At 38.6% G+C, this 23420-nt stretch overlaps 1 protein-coding gene across 4 annotated transcripts; it reads right to left on the bottom strand.

Moving 5' to 3' along the window:
• Positions 1–6012: 6012 nt before the first annotated feature.
• Positions 6013–21874, bottom strand: LOC119739840 (pantothenate kinase 3-like). 4 transcript variants are annotated; one of them, XM_038214936.1, is made up of 8 exons: positions 21718–21829; positions 20917–21059; positions 12523–12881; positions 11583–11833; positions 10013–10189; positions 7824–7947; positions 7091–7216; positions 6013–6510 (listed from the first exon to the last, which is right to left on the bottom strand). In XM_038214936.1, the coding sequence occupies exons 2-8, from the start codon at positions 21014–21016 to the stop codon at positions 6418–6420; spliced, it is 1230 nt and encodes a 409-aa protein (XP_038070864.1). In that variant the 5' UTR covers positions 21017–21059; positions 21718–21829; the 3' UTR covers positions 6013–6417. The 4 variants fall into 4 exon arrangements, with proteins under 4 accessions (XP_038070864.1, XP_038070862.1, XP_038070866.1 ...); XM_038214934.1 differs by lacking the exon at positions 20917–21059 and having other exon boundaries at positions 21718–21874; XM_038214938.1 differs by lacking the exons at positions 20917–21059; positions 21718–21829 and adding an exon at positions 17845–17999.
• Positions 21875–23420: the final 1546 nt, after the last annotated feature.

Below are 23420 nucleotides of genomic sequence, written 5' to 3'. Positions count from 1 at the left end.
CCCCTGATCATATTTTAGCAAGCACTGTGACTAGTCAAATTCAGTCAACGGACAAAAGCACTACGCACAGCTGGCTTTATCAATCACCAACAGTCAAAGCATAGCTGTGTCAAGTTACATAAACAGTCACAGCCAGTCAATCCTGCTTTGTGTAGGCTGGGAGCTCTTACCGGTAGCTGTTAAAAACAGTCACTTGATTGATTTTGACTGAAAGGACAACTTTGCACAGAAACCATGTTTGCGTAGAAGGGTTATTTGGTAATTATGATTCAGGTATGTTATAGATTTAAACATTGAAATTTGGTTAATTGGTCATTATGGTTCAGGTTTGTTATATATTTAAAATTTGAAATTTGGTTAATTGGTCATTATGATTCAGGTATGATATAGATTTAAAATTTGAAATTTTGAGGGCCATGTTATATGAATTTATTTATTTTTTAACAATATATTTTGTTTATACCATAACTATTGGAATGAAAAAAAAATTAAGGATGGGGTATTTAAGCATTTTCAAGGTATTATTGGTGCAAGATTTAAACACTTTATTTTTGGAAAAGTACTTGTGCTGTGTAGCTTGGGTGTTGATTCAGGTATTTTATATATTTAAAATTTGAAATATTGAGGGCCATGTTATATGAATTTATTCATTTTTTATCAATAAACTCTGTTTATACCATAACTATTAGAATGAAAAAAAAATAAGGAAGGGGTATTTAACAATTTCCAAGGTATTATTGGTGCAAGATTTAAATACTTTATTTTTGGAAAAGTATTTGTACTGTGTATCTTCGGTGTGATCTGGAATGATGCTTGCCTTCAACACTTTTCATACGCAGTACTTTTTAAATTTCGATATACCTCACTTTTTGTTCAAAAACCTATACCTCATTTTGCCTCTAATACAAACTGAACACAAATCAACACCGGAGTCTTTCATAAATTCGTAACCGGTCGTTTTATTTACACACCCGAACTTTGTACAAAAAGACTGGCCAAGTTGAGTTTGTACGTATTCAATTATTTACAAACCATTTACAGAGTTCAGTATTTTAATGTTTTTAATTTCATTTTTGCCACTGTTTGGCGACAAAGTCTACAATGCAAAATACAAAATCTACTTTTTCATATATGTGTACACTTCGTACTTGTTTATCCCTGTGGTTATTGAATTTTTTACTGATTGATTTTTGTATTATGAATATCTCATTTGTAAACATATCCTTTATACCCTATTTGATACCACACACCACACAATAGTTTCGATTTAGCACACTCACAGTGAAAACATGAATCGTACCCGCTGATCTCTATATAAAGACTGGATAGCATACAGAGATGTGCTAAGCACAAAAAACATCAGCAGCTGGGCCCAATTTCATAGAGCTGCTTAAGTAGAAAATTTGCTTAAGCACGAAAAAAAATTGCTTAGTAAAATTAGGTTACCGGCCAAAACTCCATGTAATGTACATTGCTTGTGACTGGTATTTAGCTGTTGTTTACTTAGCATAACAATCGCATGGAGTTTTGGCCGGTAACCTGATTTTATTAAGCAAGACGTTTTTGTGCTTAAGCAAATTTTGTGCTTAAGCAGCTCTATGAAGTTGGACCCTGGCCTTTAAAAGCAGGTTACCAGCCAAAAATCCACGTGATGTATATCATTATCAGTATATTCAGCTGTTGTTTGCTAAGCATGAAAATCACATGGAGTTTTGGCTGGTAACCTGCTTTTATAAGCCAGACTGTTTTTGTGCTAAGCAAATTGTTGTGCTTAGCAGTGCCGTGAAATTGGGCCCAGAAGAAATCCATTTGAAGCCATATTAGGGAGACAGGTTGGTGTTCTATAAAGGACAAATTGCCGTCTCAGGCGGTTTACTTTTGATTCACTTTGTAACATCGTGGTTCACCGAGTTTTAAGTTTTCTCCACCACCACTGACCATGTTTCTTTTTTTGAATGACTATCTCATACACGCGTGTGGACAAACTGGTTTTTGACCATTTGTCTGTAAACAGCCAGCATTTTCTTTGTTTTTACCATATACCGTACCACCACCATTAAGATCTTGTAGTTTAAGAATACATGCATCTCAAAACAATTTCAACATGTCTCCCCAATTTTGAGATTTAACACAGAATGTTGGTTCAATTCATGCCATGGATTATCATGTACCTTTACAACATTCCCCTGGTAACTTCATCAGAGACATGTAAAGATCTATTAAACAGAATTTAGAATTTGAACTGCAGGAGAAAAAAATACCAAATGTCAAAGTTCATTACAATTATTTTTATCATTCCACTCTGACTTTGCAATGTCAATTGACCTCACACATTTATGCAAATGTATCCTCCTAATATATTAATCAGATAATTGAGTCCAGATATTTTGCAATTTTCTCACACATCCGCACTGAACTTCTCAGAGTTTCAACACCACCACCACGCATTCAGGGAAGTCATTCTGGACGGACGGTTTGGTGTTTGGTACTATAAAAATGATGGAATGGTGTAATAAGATTATAAGTAGTGGTCCCAATCTTAATTTTCGACATAAAGGAAATTATGGGACAGTGTAGTGCATGCGTCATAATTCTTGCCATTTAGAAATTTTTGGGAAAAAAAGACCAACATTTTATGTTTCAAAGCGAAATATCTAGAACTTAAGATACCATGTTCACCATTACGAGAACAAATTCAGTATGCCAGGATTCCCGTGTAATTTTTTCAAACATTTGTTGGCAATGGGGAGATTTATTTGCACAAAGATTTACCTGAAAAGTTGTGTGTTTTGCAGTGATGTTTTTGTTTTTGTAGACACTTGCATTTTAAGACTGTATTGAAATATCGTTGCACTATTTTCTACGGGTATGTACAATGATGTCAGATATTTTTGCACCGAATGATGGTTTTTGAATTACTAAATCTGAACCGAGGTAAGATCTACAAATAATATGAAATAACATTATGTGGCCATGATTGTCTAGATCAAATTATCAAGTAATCTACTGAAAATATTAGCAGCAAAATAAAATGTACCCTCTTATATCAGATATATTCAAATATAACTAGACATTAATAAATAAATCAACAGTTAATATGTGAAAGGTTAACAAAAAATAAACAAGAAAATTAAAGGTTAAAAGGATCAAATGCTTTCTTGTGAATTTTGTTTTTTGTTTGAAGTCACAAAACTGCTCAAAATGTTAAGGACACATAGCATATAACCAGTTGAAGTTTCAGCTCCATGGATACTATACATCTTGAGAAAACAGAAAATGTGTACGTGTTCATCTTTTCAAACCATGGACGAAAAATACCAGAGAACAAAAAAGAATAATATCGTCCATGATTCCCAGCAAACGTCCGCGATTGAGGTCGTGTACAAAACCTATGGGAGTCTTCCTAAAAAGTTAGGGTACAAACAAAAGAGGGACAATAAGACGTCCACGATCGACGGTGAACACACATTTGGATATGCATGTGTAAACACCGGCAATCATGGACTAGGGACTAAAGGTTAGGCCCCCCCCCCAAAAAAAGTCTCCGGTTTCTGGTATGGAGCTTCCCAAAAAGCTTCTTCTTTTCTTTTTTTTTACCGTTTTTTTTCTTTCTTCAAATGTCGGCTGATGACTGCAAATGGTGCCCAATTATCAGTGCGTTTTATATGAGAGTCCAGAGAGGCCACATAAAGCTTATACTCGATTGTAACCCCATCTAGAAACACGTTAAAATTGTGCAGCAGAAGGATTCCAGTCAAACCAGTGAGTTTGGTGGTTTTCAGACATCATCTTTCATTGAAAAAAAAACTTTTTCATTTTGCCGACGCGCATGGCTATGGCGACGCGCATGCATACCAGAAATCGGAGACTTTTTTTGGGGGGGCCTTAGGGCATAAACAAAGGGTCTACAATTGACCGAACGTCCACGATTCATGTACAAAACAATGGGAGGTCTCCCTAAAAAGTTAGGGTACAAACAAAGGAATGAGGATTAGGGACAATAGGAGTCCACGATTACCGGTGTTTACACACTTGTGTGCGCACAGTCTTGTTCTGTAGTCGGGTGCAGATCAAGAGGAGGGGTTTTGGGGGTCCCCCCACCAAAAAAAAAAAAAAAAAAAAACACCTGTTCTGACAACGACAATTATACTGGTAATAATATCTGCCTGTGCAAAAAATGCGGTCAGAGCCAGCTGGGTTACGGGATATTTGTCAATTATTGTGTATTGTATTGGCTGTATTTCAAAATAATAAAATAAAGTAATATAATGTTCACATTGTCTACATGCCTTTCTAAATAATCATGGACAATACTTTTCCTGCTTTGTACAATTATAAGGAATAATAAGAGTTGCTGCCCATTATACCAAAATATGCACATGATTAAATACTTAGAAGAAAAAAAAGAAATATTTTACACAAAATAAAAGTAAATGTACATTCATTCTGGATCACATTTCAAACTTGTACGTCACAAAAAGTATTGCGCCTTCATTTGAGATTAACAATATAAAACATCAATCTCATTGTTACTTTTAAGGGAACAAAACAAAAAAATCAAATCAGATTTTTGTAGGAAAGACTACAAAGACAGGCTGGCAGCCTTTTCTCGTAACCCCCCCCCCCCCCCCCCCCCCCCAAAAAAAATGAAGAATTTTGTGTGGCTCTGTGATGCAGTTTTGAAGTTGCGCTTGTCGTGGAAAGTTTTAGAACGAGCCCTGCTCAGAATTAGAGAAAACCAAATCACAAAGACGTGGCAAAAGAGTTGATAAGGGTAGCCCGAGTGCATTTTTTTTTGCAGCATACATCATATTTTAACCAATCACATCATGCACCCTAACATGAATATTTATCACGCTGTGTGGATGGAAGACACTCAGGTTCTCGTTGTGTTTTCCCTTCAATTAAAGTCATCCCAACTAACAAAAATATTTGATGAAAATGGACATGGGTTCGAACCACAGATCTTGCAATCCATTGTTCATTCCACTATCCGCTAGGCCACTGTGGCAGCTCGACAAAAGCCGTTCTTTAAAATGCTTTAATGTATGTATGCATGACTGAGTGATAGCAATGGTGTGACGTCATTTTCTTATGAATAACCATCGAACAAGCTAAATAATCATGATCCATTGACGATGTGTGCTGCAGATAAAAACACCGCAGCCCGAGTTGCTCATCGCTACTCAAGTCCGACTAGTCTAGCCTCCCTTTTAAGATTCAGTCAATCTGCTTTTGCGTTTAAAAGTTTAAAACACCCCCCCCCCCAAAAAAAAGTGGTACGCCATCTTGAAACTAAAAGCCATTCCTTCCAGTAGAAATTTAATGTCATGCTAACAGATCAGTGTGTGACAAATATTTAGAGGGTGTAACAATTTTATATACATGAATACAAAATATCTTTTTATTAACCTCCAATATTTCGTTGTTGCCATAGCAAACAGGAAATGTTTGCTGGAATACGGGTAAAAAAAAGTGCCCTTCTAAAGTGGTCCAAACATCGCAACCAACTTTGTTAATTGCATTGTGGGCTTAAAAAGTCTGTACAGCTGGACTTTAAAAGTCCATCACATACAAACTGTATTCAACTTCATTCAAAAATCTTCGCCGTTATCCTCTAAGAGTGATTATGTAAAGTAGACTACCTACCCAACAAATGATAGTTTCAACTCAATTTTGATGCTACCTGAACGGCAAATTACACAGTTCGGAGGTAAAAGGGACAGGAAAAAGGTCACATTGGGACCCTCGATGTATAGAATGACATTAGCTTCTACCCATATTTATCACAGTGCCTCTCCTTTACCTCCATGTTTCCTTTGTCAGGTTGTCAGCAAACTAACATCCCCCAAAGTAGAATCTCAAGTTAATGTTATTACAAGATACAAAGTTTATTATCTTTTGTATGGAATGCTCTCAGTAGGAAAAAAGTGCTCAGTACCTGATCGGCTGGCTAAAGGCCTCACACAAAGAATACACTGGCATGAGAGTTAAGCGGAACTTGTGCGTTTGTTTTTCTCCTTCTTTTTTCATTCCTTTGTGTTATCTGCTCTACTGGCATAATGCAGGCCTTGGCAGGGCTGGTACGGTATCTTTGTAATAATCAAGGCCACGTACGGGACAGAGTTTGCATGGTACTTCGATAGTCTGCGGCTACTGTTATTGTCAGCATGTGCCAATGTAGTTGTATGGTCAAAGATTCCAGAAAATAGCTCTAGATGAGAGACTCGAGCACAGCCCGAGTTTCATCCCCTGCTTTCCCTGGTGACTGCCAGGATTGTCCATTGAGCTCCATGTACCGTCTACCAGTGATGTAGCATGCGGTGACCAGTGGCCATGCCAGTGCCCGCTGGGTGAATAAGGCCATTGCTAGGGTGCGCGCAGAGCAGTTAACATTCAAAGACATGATGGGGTGGGTTATATAACTCCATTGCATATTTCACCATTGCCGTTCCGATCTCCGTCGTAGCCGATCAGTTCTAGGAATGCTCCCACAGCACCAAAATAACCCTGGAAGAATGACGCATGGAAAAGATGTTGATTTTTCAAATAAACCACACAGGGAAACTGACTAGGTGCTTTATAATCATTTTTTTTCAAAGTTGATTAAAGATAATGGCTTGAATGGGGTTTGAACCCACGACCTACAGATCGCTGTTCCAGTTTGTCAATGTCAGGGCTGGATAGCTCAGTTGGTAGAGCACCGGAACGGCAATCCAGAGGTCGTAGGTTCAAACCCCGCTCTAGTGAATTTTTATATTTAACTTTTTAAAAAAATATTGAAAGAGGGAAAAAAACACACCAGAAAGAAAAGTATTAAATCACACAATTAAATAAAATTAAAAGCAATACACACCTTTTGTTATATCATTGAGCCTTGAACCTTCAACTGTATTTTTCAAACTTTTCTTTACCAACACAAAATCACGATTGGGGAGCAATCCCAAAACTGATAACCATGACAACAAAGCACGTTCTTTGGCAACACCATGTAACTCTTTTTTGTGTAATAACTACTGACAAAAAAGCTCATTATTTACACAAAATATGTTTTCAGTGCCTAATCAAGACCGCCATTCACTGAACGTACCTCATGTTGTAGGAACAGTGCCTTTCGGCTCCCATTGGACCAGAAGTCCATGGCGTAGGACAGGAGCTTCATCGAGATGGGATTGACTCTCAAGAAGTTACCCACGAAGACTATCCTCTCGATGCCCTGAATGGATTGCAGAGAAGAAAAAATCAAGGATTCTTCATGTACGTACAATTACACGATTGGGCAACCGTCTGCCGGCTGAAAGAAAAATGTTATCAATCCTCGTCCTCAATCTTATCTCCCAAATGCAAAGTTCCCTCACACAAAAACAATGTCTTATTGCGTTATTCGAAAAATATCGAACATCATCTAAATCCATTTGCACATTTTCCAAAATGTTTTAACGTAACCTGCCTCAAACAACAAAGTTTACCTTGTGGTCCAATGGTTACGGTGCTCGACTCAAGTGCCGAAGTACCCGGCTTCGTACCAGGAAGGGGGACATGGTGCTTGTGCCCTTGGGCAAGACACTTTACTACAATTGCCTCTCTCCACCCAGGAGTGTATATGGGTACCTGCGAGGGTAGAGACTAGATTGCGCTGATCTAAAAAAAATGGTCTCAGGAGTAATAATTGTGATGTGCTTTGAGACCTTTGGTATAAAGCACTATATCCACACCTGGTGGATACGTGCGCTTTATAAATATCCACTATTATTATTATTATTATTATTATTATTATATCAGCAGCATGTTGTTATTATTATTATTATCATGCCATTTCTCACCTCATTTAGTGCAGTCATTCCAGCAATGGAGCCAATATTGTTGGTGATCGTGACCAGCGTGGCCCGGGCCAGGTCTTTTTTACTGGCAGCCTCTCGTTTCTCTTTGATTCCCATGCAGCAGAAACTAGAAACAGAAAAGATAAGCACCATGAGTTAGGACAAATTATGGGCGTTTTGGTGTATGCCACAGGCCTAGGGGTTGCACTCCGTGTGTTCCTGGGCAAGCCACACAACAGGGACCATTAGAAACTGTGCGGGTGCAGGATATGTATGCGGCTCAGAAAGAGTGGCCTATCAAAATCACCATTCTGCGTGATTCTTTCACCAGACTTACAGCACGGACCAAGTTTGGTTAGGTAACTAGAGTCGACTAGGCTTAACCATAGTCGATCTAGATGTCACTAGGACGCTGCGTGGTTTGACTAGCTAGTCCAACTGGATCAACCTAGCCCCGGAGCACTGTTTCTCTAGTCAATTTGCAAGTTACGTCACTGTAACAAGATGGCAGCAGGCCCGGTTTATCCAATAGGCACACTAGGCACTGTGCCTAGGGCCTACAAAAAATTTGGGGGCTACGAAAAATTTGAGGGCCTACAAAAATACCACAGTGTGCCAACAGGCTTTTAGAGTTATCAGTTTGGCCTGTCTTGTTTCGTACATCAACATGAAATTGGTGTTGGTGCCTTGTGCGGAGTAGGGCCTACGGAACACTTAATCAGGCCCTGGATGGCAGAAAGGTAAACTAGGGCAAGTTTTGCAAACTTTTGTTATCACGGTTAACATTAACAATTAATGAGTAGTTCAACGATAAATTGTAGGTTTTGTTACAAGGGAGCACTCAACTGTTAAAAACAGTCACTTGATTTATTTTGCTGGGCTGGCCTTGTTGAAATTGCCAGCCAGCGAGGGAGTTTTAATCTCAAAAGCAGCCTACCGAATCATTATCAAAAATCTTACTTACACGTAGATTAAAGATTGTACTGGTTTGAGTGCTCCCTGCCTTCATAAAGCAGGATTGACTGGCTGTGATTGTCATGAAACCTGATATAGCCATGCTTTGACTGAAGGAGACTGATAAGCCAGCCATGCCTACCAGTCACCTGCTTTTGTCTGTTGACAGATTTTGACTGTCACAGTGCCTATTGAAATATGATCTGACTGTTGGTGACTAGCCTGTGTAAAAGGCATGGCATGGGATTGATTTTTGACTGTCTGTGGCTGATCAAACAAAAGGAGGGTCAAAAGTGACTATAAACGAGCTACATGTAGGTAACAGAATAACACTGGAACATAATACACAATAGCTGAATAAATATTATCATCATCGTTATGCAAACAGTATACCTAATACCAAATCCTATCAGGCCACTCATATCATTCAGATCCCTATCAGCACTGAGCTCCTTACATTCTATAGAACTGCAAACAAACCCTTGAATGCAAACAGCCTATATCAGGTTGACCTTTTTTATAGGGAAGCTATCTTGAGTGCTGCTTACTAAATATATATTTATTAGTGGTGCCATCCATTTTTAAAACAAAAACTTCAGGTACAGTTTTAGAAAAATCTTTCTACTTTTAGAAGTTTATCTGAAGGCTTGAGATCTTGCGATGGATAGGATGGGTAAGAATAAGGGTAAGAATAAAGGATCTTTAGTTGCAAATATGCAACAAATATTGTTACACTGACATGTTTTAAGTTTTGTTTTCATAGATGCTGGAGAAACTAAGAAAACATGCTGTTCTTGTAGTCTGGTTCCATGACCCTACTTCGGACGAAACAGAGCAATTTATAGACGTCGGGGAATGGTCAAGTCAGGAAACCAGACAAGCTGGCTTGCACCCGTTCACGGATATGTAACCTATTGCAAACAAAATGTGGACTAACTAAGCATAGTAAATTATGGGGTAGTATTTGAAAAAAAAGGTCTAGTTTTTGCAACGATAGTCAGCCGACCATCGTTGGAAATTGATACAAAAATTCCACTTGTCTCGGAGATGACAGCACACCAGGTGCCATGATTTCACAGGATGCTTGAGACTATTATTCACTTACAGTCAAGAACAGTATTTCATAATAATTTGGTAGTTTTGTTTTTTAATGTTTGCAAATGTTGTATATTAAATTTAAAAATTTAGGATGGCAAAATGGGCCTTGGAGGTGAAAATGGGCAAACGATGTTACCAACCTGCTTGCTACCACTGAGCCAGGCAGACCGAACCGATTGTAGTCTGTGCCGTAGATGTCCCTGACGCTCTTGTCCACCTTGGTGCTATCGCCCTGCGAAGCTAGCTCGATGGCCTCCTCAAACGTCTCGCAGCCCGTCAACAAGCAGCACAGGCCTAGAAACGTTCCCCCTCCCAAACTGGAAGGTTGAAAAAAAGAAAGGTCAAACTCCAAACCATGACGATGTATGCTTCTGGACTGAAAACGTTGGAGTCCTGATGTTTCATGTTTACTAATGCAGCCATTTTACTACTTGACTGTTAAAAGAGTTCCCACAGAAACCTTAAATGAAATTCCACGACTTTTCCATGCCTTTTCCCAGGACAAAATTAGGGTTTTTCGTGACCAATTCCTGAGCTGTTTTGGCATCTGAGAAGCCTATTTACAATACACCGGCCAGTCATCACACTGAGGCAAGGGACGCGACTCCCTTTCAGCCTTCCAGTTTGACACAAACCACTGAGCACCACAAAAACACCACAATGATGCACTGAACGAGCAACAAGTATAGAGCATACACGCATAAAGAGGAAGTATAGTGAGCTGGAATGCAAACTGGAAAACTGCCATGGCCAAATATTACGCATCATCACATTTGGGTTGTGCAGGATTTTATGATTTTTTTTCTTGGAGTATCAACTTTCCATGACTCCTTGTAAAATATTAAATTTTCATGATTTTCCATGATAACTTTAAATTCCAGGATTTAAAATTTTTTTCAAGAACTGCTGGAAACCTGATTGAATTTTTTAGTGCCAGTTAGCTTATTAGTCTCTCTCAAATGACGTCACTTTCTACAGATTGCCACGGGCATCGGCATTTCGGGCGTTAAATTTTCGTGACGCGCATCGGCTGCGCCGTATTTCGAAGAAATTTCGAGCAACACGCGTGCGTGTTTAGAACATTTTGCCCACTGCACTGCGTGCACACGCACCTGATGGCGTTGAACATGCAGTTGTAATTTTCAATCAAATACAGCAACGACTGCTGCAACAAAAAGTTAACTTTCCTAAACATAGTGTTATCTAAACCAAGTTTTTTAATACATTCAAATTATGACAATCAATCAATTCGGGCGATTCACAATGCAGTGCGCCACCAAGAGTTTGCCGCGGAGAGTTCATTTTTCCCAGTGCATTGTGGGAGATGGTCGACAAATTTGCAGTGCGGGACATTTGAAATTGTTAGTTTTTCCGGTCAGTAGTTTCGTAAGCGTATAATTCGAGGATTCTGTTTGCCCTTTTCTTTTCTTGTCATCAATATGGTGTTTTTTTGTAAGGCGGCAGAACGCTTTGCCCCAATTTATAACATATTAGCTCAAGTTGTCTACTGACACTCGTTCAAATTGTCCATGTTTTGTCGACCATAAACTTGAAAAATGGACTCTCCATGGCAAACTCTTGGTGGCGCACTGCATTGTGAATCACCCGAATTGCCATAAATAGCAGGCTACAAAATATTGCCAATTACACTTCGAAGCCAAAAATAAGGTGAAATATGTCGAGGCAATAATGGAAGAAGAAAGCAATTACCTGGAGCCCGCAACACGTTTAAAATTGTCCTGTGAGTACACGGCCAGTATGCTGACTCCTGATCCGATGTTGACTGCCAGATATGGGTAGGGGTCCCGGAAGTCATAAGGCACCTTCTCGCTGGCTTCGCTGTTGAAGGCGTCCGTGTTCTTGTAGTAGTAACACTCGTTCGGGAGTATTCTGTCCATGAAGTGGATGCCGCGAAGTAGGCAGGCCAGCTCGTCGTGTTTTTGCAAGCTCATATTGACAATCTAAATGTGGGAAACACAGGATAAAAATATTGTAAAGCTCTTTTACATGCATGTCTTTTTAATGGGTTTGCTTATTGTGCTTGGATCTTAACCCTTACAGAACCCAACCCATCAAACCCCAAAGGCATGTTTGTTGGAATCTGTCAGGATGGGTACAGTACCAACCCTTACAGAACTCAACCCATCAAACCCCAACGGCATGTTTTGTTGGAATCTGTCAGGATGGGTACAGTACCCCTAAACTGGCAGTCTTTAACACTGGGTTGGCACACCTCCAGATACAAAGTCAGAAATGTGTGTGTGCAGTTTCCAATATGGTGTTGGAATTTGCCAGGATGGGTATGGTTCCTCGTAAATCATGCTAGGGAGTTAGGATTAATGAAATTGAGCTTCGGTCACCTGATCATACAGAAATGGCTGTAATTTCTAGAATAGGCTAAGTTTTATCCTAATTCGTAAGGCATTTTTACTCCACTTTGCAGGGAACTAATAACACATTCTCAGTTTCAACTTTCAAAGGGCATCAGTTTAAAGGAACAATAGATGAGCTTGGCTTTACCCTCATCAATCTAGCAAAATCCTTCAAATTTTGAAAAGGACAACTAGTTACTCAGAGATAATGACCTGTTTAGAAGCCTGTTAAGTCCTTAAAACTTCTTTCCTCTCGAAGTGAAAAGAGGGGCTCTCACCTCCTTAAAATCTTGCTCAAACTTATAGGCCCCGCCTCCGGTGGCGTGGATGGTATCGGCCAGACTCGATAGCTTCTTCTCCTTGACCATGTCCAGGAACAGGCTCATGCTGGTGGTCGGGAAGCGGATGAAGTGGATTGAACCCTTGTGGCCCAGGACGGTGACGTCGCGCACCTCCAGGTGCACGTCCCGGATGCCCGTGGAGCCGTAGGCCGTGTTGTAGCGCAGGTAGTGGTGGATCTTGTACAAGGCCTCGGGCTCCAGTTCCGTGTCCTCGTCCTCGAGGTTGAAGTCTGCCGGCTCGAAGTAGACCAGCTTGGCGAGGGAGCCGCCGATGTCCATGCCAAACCAGGGCATCGCTGCAGTGATATTCGGCGAGTAAAAGAACAAATTAGCAAATTAACCCTAACTCCCTTGGCCTTTTTTGCTAGGATGTAGCCTGAATCCTGCAAAATCCTGCAGCAGTGAGTGTCAATATGTTGAGGCTTGGCCATTGACATCCTGGAGCAGTATGGAGGATTTCAAGCATAATCCAGGCCTATATTTACGCATGGCTGAGCAAAAACAACGCAAGGTCTGGCCCAAGTCCTTGACAAAGTGCATCCTACATAAAGGAAATCATTAATGCACTTTTGCCTTGTTACTTCAATCCTCCAAATTCCTCCACTTTGGCAAAGAAGATTTTGAAGGATTCAGGGCGGTTAGGGTTAAGGTATCGTACGTTCATGAGTCTGGCCTTTAAAACCATCCCTCTCTGGCTGGCAACTTCGGCTACACCATCACAGCAGTCAAAATCAAATAAAGGACTGTTTTTAACAGTTGAAAAAGACCCGTGTTAATAGCCATGCTTTGACTGGAGGTGATTGATATGCCAGCTGTACCTACCAGTTACCTCTTTTGTATGTTGATGGAATTTAACTAGTCATGGAGTTTACATGAATATGATCTGACTGTTTTTTTTACTAGTTTGTATATAAATGCATGGCAGGGGAAGTGGAAGAATTTGTTGACTGTCTGTGACTGATCAAACAATAGAAGGGTTTCAACACATAACATACATGCAACTCTCAAGTCAGTCGGTCATTTTATTTGGGTGCTGAATTAAAGCACAAGTGAAAACTGAAAAGGGGTAAAAAAAAAAGGTAAAAAAGATTAAATCAAAGGTTTAAAGGGAACAACATTTGCTGCAATTTTCAAAAATAAATGGATTTGGAGGATTGATGTTATAGCAAATATTGTTCAACTGAAAAACCAAGAAAATCAATCATGTTCTTGTAGTCTGGTTCCCCGACCCCACTTAAGATGAAACACAGCAATTTATAGGCTGTGTGGAAATGTTAAGGTCAGGGAATCAGTCTAGCAGGTTTGTACTCCTTCACAGGTGTGTAATCAATTGCCAAAAAATGCAGAATAACTAAATTTGAAAAATTAGGAGCAGTTTTTGAAAAAAAGTTAGTTTTCTCCAACGCTGGTCGGCCGACCAGCGTTGGACAAATACAGCTTTTCTTGAAAATATCAGCACACCAGGAGCCACGATTTTACAGGATGCTTTAGACTGTCATTCCTTAACAATCCTGTAAGGTATCTTGTGATAATGTGATCATTTCGTTTTTTGATGTTTGCAAATGTTGTATCTTCCCTTTAAATTTAATCCTTCACAATATGAACACAGCAACGTACATGTACAAAACGCCTCATACATGTAAAATCCAAATACCACACTCACAAGAATGTAGGCCTATAACTGACACTTAATGCAAGAAGAGAGAGTTTTTACCCAAATTCTGAGCACATCCATCCACATCGCACACATGGTTTCGCTTAGTAACCGGAGGCATGTCGGCAGTTTTCGAAGTCGGGCCAAGACCAGGCACAGAAAACTGGCGATAAAAGTCTTCTCGACAAAGGTAACTGAAATCTCACCAAAACTGAGTTTCACACATGGGCATCACACGCATTCAAAGTTGCGGTATCCAATATAAGTCATTTTCTAATATAAGGTACATGTAGGCCTTTGGGAAGAAGTCAGTTATACTTTACATGAATACATGTAGGTAGGTTCTTTGAAAGTTGGACTTCAAGTTTAATGGTCAAATTCCAATTAAGTACATGCAGTCAGTCAAGATTTCAAATGAAAAATGGCCATAATACCGCACACCATGTGTGTATAAAAAGAGTATTTCGACAACTCCAGTTTACATTGATATGAATATGCGCAGATAACACTGTCTGTGCCTTATTGACTTCAACCAAACCATCTGTTCAAATACACTTGTTGCAATCAATGAATTTCCATCCTGTCACATGGTGTCTCGCAAAAAGTGCATCAGCTGCATCCAAAAGCACATTGTACATGCTATCATTCAAACTCCTCCGTTATAGTTCCTGGAAAAATCTGATGTGTCCGGGGGAAAATTCAGCAGGGGAACCCGGATTTATTCCCAAAAGCACGGAGGAAATGGTGCAATAACTGACCACAGATCAGACATGCAATCGCTGAAACTTCAGTGGGTAGACCATGCTGGTACCAGCACCGTGTTATACATGTAGACACCTCACAAAAGCAAGTCAGTGTTGCGGCTTCAAACATACACTCTGCTACACTAAGCCAGCCGGACTTGAAAACCGCACAGGAGGATCTCCCCACACCCACCAAGCACTCTCAGCCCAGTACAACTGTACTTAAATCAGCAGTATCTAAGTTTGTGCTGGTATCTATTCTATATTTAGTGTCACCTGACATTTTTTTTTTATCACCTGATTTGGCATGAGTGATTTGGACTGGCCACTCATGAGGCTCAGTTATAATCTTAAACATGCTTTAAATACATGCGCATATGCCTACATGTGTGCACAGGGCTAATAAAGTACAAGGTGCAAGGTTGATAAACCCACACAATTCCTGTGGTAGAATCTGTTCTCATGAAAGCATTTTCTTAGGGATGTGCTTCCGACAGCAGCTATATGATGCGATCAAACTAAATGAGTCGTTTGTTGGACATTTTTATTTGGAGATACAGGCCAAAATACGGTAGGGCCACTTCATCACATCACTTCATCACATCTCTTGGTGTTCCAACTTTTCATAATTTTTGAACTAAAGATGGTACCAACATGCGGTTTTCACAGCAGTAATTGTGAGATTGTGCTGACTTTTCAAGTCTTCAATAAAAATGTTTTGGCCAGGGTCGACAAACGACTCATTTAGCTTGATCGCATCACATATCTTGAACAATTTATGGGAAACTGACTTGCATGTACACGTTATATCAAATAACAATGTTCCGGTAACCATGGTAACAGGCAAAATATTTGTGATGCATTGCTCATATTTATTTTATGGTCTTCCATGGGGCCCAGTAAACTAAGACAATGTGAAGAAATTAGTTTACACGTGGGAGGAAAACCCCAGAAGAATATTCCAAGGAAAACCTGTAGACTCAGGCATGTAATCATGATAATGTTCATGTCATGCTTGCATGTAGTAGGCCTACTTTATACCAAAAGTCTCAAAGCACCTCACACTGTAAAACAACTCACTCAAGCACTCGAACTTTAACGCCTCCAATTTGGCTCTTTGGGGAAAACTCGATAATATTTCAAGCAACAAAAAGGCCACTGCTAAAATGTTGTACTTCCTTACAGAAATTTTTCCACAATTCTTAAGGACAAACATACCTGAACAGCACAATTGAATTGAGATTTTGTTATTGCTGATTTGTTTGAAGGGAAAAATGACCTCCAAAAAAGAAAATCCACTTCTATACCTGCAAAAGAATGCAGCTTCCCAATCTTGAATGCGCAATCTTGAGACCCTTTAACCACTTGAAATAACAATAAACCCAAAACATCCCATGCCTCCATTTTCATTTGAGTAGCTTTCCTCAAAGTTTGAGCACCACTTGACAACTTTCACATCTCCAATTTGGTTCTTTGGAAAACCTTGGTAAGATTTTCTCACAATGAAATGGCCACTCCTGAACAAATGATGAGTGCTTTTCGAAATCATTGAACCATTTTAAGTACTTAGCCGGAGCGCCACAAATTGAATGCTTTTTTGCACAGTATACCCATCGCCTTGTCTCCAATGGTGCTGGGCAGTTCCTCATAATTATAACCTTACTGCCAAAACTTCAAAAACTAAAAATACCACAAATGAAACGTATGTATATATATCATTTTGAAGCTTACTAGCTGTAGTTTATTTCTAACAATGTGCAACAGTTCAGCTGTTACTTATAACTGAAAAATTAAATAATAAGGATACAATAAAAATCTATTTGACAGAGTACATGTACACGTACATCTAAAGAAAAGACCATGGTGGTTTTAGCCAATTTCTACTAAGGCATAAAACTTAGTTGAATGAATATTTTTTTTTAAATCATTGTACTCACTAACCAATACGTTTTATCAGACTTAAATTTAAAATCCACTTAATGATTATAACTATTAATTTAACCCTGTACTTAGATGTGAATGCCAAAACTTTTTTTAGTTCCCGATGTGCCATCAAACAAATAATTTGGTGGCGTGAAACTTTTTTTTTCTTTTTCAGAACAAACCCATGGGCTCAACTTTAAATACACTTTGTTTGTGAAAAATACTTGTATGGTGACTATTGTACATGTACCTCAAGTTTACAGATTACCACTGAATAGGACTTCCAGTTATACAAAAGATGGTAACTTTTTTAGAGTTACCGATCACGGACATTAACCTGGGTCAAGGTCACTTTTTGTTGCAATACAAAATCACACAATTAGTTGTGTTCCTTGATTCTTCATAAGGATGCAGGGAATTGCCTACGCTGGCCAACATGGCCAAATCACGATTTGCATGCATGCCCTCCAATTTTTGCTATTAGAGCATTTGTGGACCATGAAGTTGAGGGCTTGTAGAAAAGGAAAAAAAAAGTGGAAGCCATGAACAGGACTGCGAGATCGAATACATCAGCTTTTCTTATAAATCCCTAAAGAACGTATGTTTTTAGGATTTAGGCAGATGTATGTGTACTTTTATAAGACATATAATGTGTCCTAGAAAATGGAGGAAATATTACAATCGAGTTTCATAATTTTGGGGACCCAAGGACACAATCTGAATTTTCATCTATGGGAAATCTAAAATGTTTTTCTATTTTAGAAACAAAAAGAAAACAAACTTTCATGTGAATAGATACTGCATGTACACATGTAAATAAGCTTTGAATCAAAAATGCTTAATTAATATGTACACCGTAGCTCTTTTCTCCACATTGCACTGGCACATTAAATTAAAGTAAAACATGAGTACTTTAGGTTCACCAATGGTTTTACTTACTTGCACAGTAAAAAGCTCTTGTTCCCATGTCCGAGGCAAGTAACAGTTTGTCATTATTAACAACAGCAGCAGAAAGCCGAATAGGATTATAATCGTGTCGAAAAGTTCATAAGAAAAGCGTAAACAGCTGAGTTCAAACTTCAAAGTTTGTAAAAGAGACACATATGCAGTACGTAATTGTGGAGTGTGGATTCTATAATATTAACCTGTACTCTGGTGCAGTTTGATTTGAATTGATAGTTTTGTGTACACTGCACTGTGCACAGTGAATCACACATCACTGTTTACATAATGGCTTTGGGGGTTTGTAAGAAAACAATTCTGGTCTCCCTCTTCGCCAAGCAATGAAAAAGTTGTTGTTGGGGTCGGCATTAAAACCAAACAGGATTCCTTGATACTTCCCTGAGAAATTTCCAAAATTCCTTGAGAAATATTTTCACTTTAACTAAGTTGCTGGGAAGTCAAGAGGTGGTATGAGGTACATGCAGCACAGCCAATTGATATTGTCTGGAGGGGTGTGTACAAATAGTAATAATAATTATAATAATTTGGGAGGCTAATCATCCTTACTCGCAGCTGATATGCTGAATTGCGAAGGACGCGGCTACAATGTGGTCAGGCCGCTGGCACGTAAAGGCGCCTATGGCTGCCAGCCACATCGACACATACATGAGCACGGAGCACAGCCTGAGATCGAAAGTGTTTGAATTTGCCGGAGGGAGGAAAACCGGAGGGCCCGGAGAAAAACCCTTGTGGCACAGGAGAGAACCAACGCACAACTCTACTCACATGTGATCTGCGGCCAGGATTCGAACCTTGGTCACCTTGGTGAGAGGCGAGCGCTTTACGCACAAGCCACCCAAACAAGCCACCCATGCAAACCAAACATTCACACTGAATAAACACTAAAAGCCACCATAGCCAGTCAGCCGATGGACACAAAGTTGGACACGTGGCACAAGACGAACATATCCCAAACTGGTGAAGAAACTCTTCTGGGTCACTGTCAATTACCCTGAGTTTTCCCTGATTTTAAGTGATTTTCCTAAATTCCCTGAGTTTTTCCCTGACTGGAAAAATGCAAACTCATTTTCAAGGCTTTTCCTGATTTCCATAGTGGAAAAAAAACTTCCAAGGATGATAATGTGATTCACAATCACAACAGCGCATTACAAAGTGTCTCTGAAGAACAATTTCCAAACTTTACGGTTGACGCCCCTGAATACTAACTACACACTTACCTTGAGATGATCTGCCCATCATTGTTCAAGAGTGGGACCACACAAATTACACAATACATGCATGTCAAGAAACCTCATAAATGAAAAACTATAAATACGGTATTTACTACAGAAGGACCAAAACTTGGTTGTTATTGTAGCACAGGGTGTGTCTGTGGCAAAAATAACAGTCTTTTTTTTTTTCAAAATGAAAACGCAATCACGTGGGATTGTTTGCATTAAGTTTGATTCAACTCGAGCGTATCATGGAGGCAGCTGGCTTGAACGCAACTCCACAGAACATCGATTTTTATACAAATTACATTCGTACAAAGCACTGAAAAACTAACGGTGCATGAATACCACATTTTGGGTCATGATACCGGTACATACGTGTATATCATTTGTGTGGCACTTTTGAACATTTAAAACTCATGAGTTCCTCTTTCTCCAAATGGACCACAAAAATATATGGACATGTTCTTGCAAACATGCCTATGTTCTTATTGAAAATGATGGAACCCTTTTATTTTTAAATGTACTTTTCTCAAAATTTCAATGTTCATTTCATTTTTAAATTGCTATTTTTTTAGTGATACAACAGTTACTCACTTTCGAACAAATAAATCGGCCCATGTTAAAGATGCGTTCCCCTTGCTATTTTCGAGTTTCTTCCCCCAAAATAGACTCCTTTAATCTACCCATGTTCAATAATTTCTTTACCAATTTCAGTTTTTGGGTTGTTTTTTTTTTGCGTCCAGTCAATAATCCAGTGTTTTGGAGGGTAGACTGTAGCACTAGTAGACTGGTTCCCGCCTCTTATTTGAAACGATAATGTTGGGACTGGGAACCAGTCCACTCGCAGGTTGGATCTGTTAGTGCGCAACAGCAACCCTAAATAACAGCCTTTTTTTTAAAAGGGTTGGCAGACAGCTAAAATAGATTTACAAAGGTTGTGTTGGTTTTCTTTTCTTAGTGGGATCATTCTAGCCACAAACCAACTGACGTGAATTTATCGCACCACTGGTTATCAATAGCTATGTACTCCAAGAGTAGACTATTTAATGATGACGTTTGACAATACATGTAGTCCAACTGGTGGCATTCTAGCTATGCTCTCAGCATGCAGCGTACATACTATGTATGTGGCAAAAGTGTTGCAAAATGATATCCCTGTGCAGTGTACTAGTGGATTTAAAGCAGGAATTTTTTTTACCCTGTCAGAAATGTATAGTGACATCACATTTTGCAAACTTTGAGATGAGTAACAAACCAAACAAAAAGTATTATACCCCCAATTTTTTGGATATTTTGTAGAAAACAAGTGTTGGTATAATTTTCATCCAAGTTCGTCTCAAGGTCATGTGATCAACAAGGTCAGATTCAAGGTCAAATTAAAGGTCAATAGGTCGTCATACTTCAAATTACTCCACCATGAAAAGTAATGGTAAGTTCGGATTCCTGATGATGTTACCTTGTCCAAAGCAAGCAAGATCAACAAATTTGGCCTATATACTACAGGTTATTTAGATATGGTCATTTGAAAATTGGCGGCCACGCCCATTTTGCCCAAAATCACCAAACAAAGGCGGGTGGTAGCGCAAAAACCCTTGGTCCAATGGTGCTAAAACTTAAGATTTCAACTTATTCAGCCAAATTCACCCACAAACTAAATATGAGCGAAGGGGTTTACTGCTCAAAATGATCCAACAGGATCCAACGGAAATGTAAAATCGTTGGATCCTGTTGGATTGAGCACGGTTAGGGAAAAGTGTTAAACTTTGGTATACATAATTGGGTAGAAGAAAAAAGTTTTTAAAATTATTTTTTTAAATATCAGAATTTAACACACCTGGATTTCTGCAGGACAATTTTCTTGTTCTCTTTGCAGCGTGTTCCTTGATCTTCATTGAGACGTCCGACTCATTGCTCTCCTTTTCCTTGGTATCCATCTTATCAATCAACAGGATTGGGTTTCCTCTGTGAACAAGTTATCTATCAGATGAAAAATTAAGAAACTATTTTACGGCCAGATAGGACCATTTGCTTTTCATGCATTTTGTTCATTTTCAATAATAACACTGCTCAAAATCAAAAAAAAAATGTTCAGAACCTAACCTGTTGAAGTTTCAGCTCAATGGATACACACTTTCAAATAAACAGTTTAAAATATCAATTTCTAAGATAATTGTTATGTATCTTTTTCATCTTTCATTTCTATTCAATTAAAAATGTATATAAGAATGCAAAGTTTTTAAAGTACCGTGGACCGGTCCTGCTTTTTTTCCATTTTTTCATCAAGTGTCTTGCCAAAAAGTTTACAATTCTATCTGATAAAAAAATAGTCCTTTTTCTGTCGATTTATTGTCATATCTCGAATATCAAAAACTTTTTGTAATATAAAAAAGTGATTGAAAAGACGTCCTCCGGTGAGCTGGTTTTACGCAAAACGAGAAAGGAAACAATTCCGTCACAAGAGGGCGTTTTATACGAGCTTAGGCGCAAGCACGGACCGTGCGAACAAACTAATGTCGCCCTGAAAACAGCCCGTCAATAAATAACATGTTATTACCTTTCTTAATTTTGAAACAATAAGTAACTATATTTCGAGGCAAGAACAGTAAGTCTAAGTCAACTCTAAATCATCACTTACCGATCTCCACTGATATCTTAAACGATATTACCGCGTAGTACCAGCAACCTACACATTTGGTTTTTGCCCATGTGCTTACACGAAATGAATCATCGTACGATTTTGCTTTTAGTGTGAATGAATAGTCAAAGACCATGAACCAACAAACGTGTATCCGTCATTCCATGAAAGTGGAACTCGACACTCTGCCGCGCCGGCGTTTGCACGCAGCGCCCCCAACGGCAATGCTCTGTCTAGTGACTTTCGATTGACGTGAAAGTTAACGTTTTTATAAATACAAATGTATAGCTAACAAAATTTTTAAAAAATGTTTTACAGAGAAACAAAATAACAACATTTGCTTCACATGAGTTATTTAAGATCGTCATAAAGGTTTATTGCAATAAAGTTGGTTGGAGTTATTCTTATAAACTTGCTTTTAGGCCAAGTAAAAAAAAAAAACACCGGTTGATCGTCTAGCTCACACGATATTTGTCTTAAAAATGACAAGGCTTTTTTTATTTGATAGTTTTATTACGAATTAAAAATCTTCACTACTTAAATTTAGGAAACTGTATGTATACATATTAAATACCTGGTTGTTTTAGCTTTGAAAAAAATCACCATCATTATATTTTTGCAGTGTCCAAAAAAAATATTCTTAATGCATACTTATAACTTTTTTTAAATTTATTTTGTATTGTTATGTCTTGGTACCTGGCATGCACAATTTATGCTGTTGTAGTCCATTGTCTGTCCCTACGGGTTAGGGTACGAAAACATTTTTGCTTCACCAAAACCTAAATGTTGTCCTTTTTGTAATAATTTGATAATAAGTTAACCCATAATATTGTATTTCAACTAATTGTAAACACTGTATATTTCCTTTTCCCAAAGACAGCATTGAAATAAATGTACTATTCAATACAATTCTGGGTAGTTGTCTACTAGTTGATGACAGCAAAACTTTTTTTTAAGTTAGTACTTACTGAACATTGGTAAAGCTATTAGAAGCATCCGAACTTATGACATATATCTTTTAAAAAATGTTATGCCTGAAATTTAAAACGTAAAACAAAATTGATGCAGCCTCAAGAAAGGAAGCGGGCGGGGACGATGATCAACTGGTATTTTCTTTTTACTTGGCCTTAATTAGTGTTATCGCTTTTTTTGTATACTTCATAAAAAAAATGTTTTTGTCCTAGTTCAGCTTTTGCGCTTATACTACAATAATATAAGAATAAGGGTTTGTGATCTCATCACCAGGGCTGCTCATCACACAAATGTTTTTTTTTCCATAGCATAAATCCCATTTGGCATATATCGAAGTGATTTGAGTTGCAAGTCAGGTCTGAACAAAATTCTCCAAACCACACATGAGCAAAAGAAAAATGTTCGTAAATGGCAAAAAAAAAACCTTTTTAAGAGAAAAGAAAACGAAGTAAAAGAAAGGATTTTTTTTTTAAATCATACCCAGTGGGATTCGAGGTCATGACATACGGACGGTACATAGTAGCGAATGTGTGGTATGGACAAAAAAATCGCCCCCTGAACAAGTGTCATTTTAGACAACTTGCGAGACTTGAAATGAAGACAAATTTTGAAATCGATGTTCTACTCATTATCTCCTTTCCTTTTATAGAGATTATATATAATGCGGCTTTTGAAAGTTATTTCTTTGTTTTGGTATATTTTGTGATATTGATGCTATTTTTGTTTTATTT

This window comes from Patiria miniata, unplaced genomic scaffold, assembly GCF_015706575.1.
Source record: "Patiria miniata isolate m_02_andy unplaced genomic scaffold, ASM1570657v1 HiC_scaffold_4, whole genome shotgun sequence".
NCBI classification, from domain to species: Eukaryota; Metazoa; Echinodermata; class Asteroidea; order Valvatida; family Asterinidae; genus Patiria; species Patiria miniata.
The sequence above is the reverse complement of the archived record's forward strand: the minus strand, read 5'-3'. Positions and strand labels throughout refer to the sequence as shown.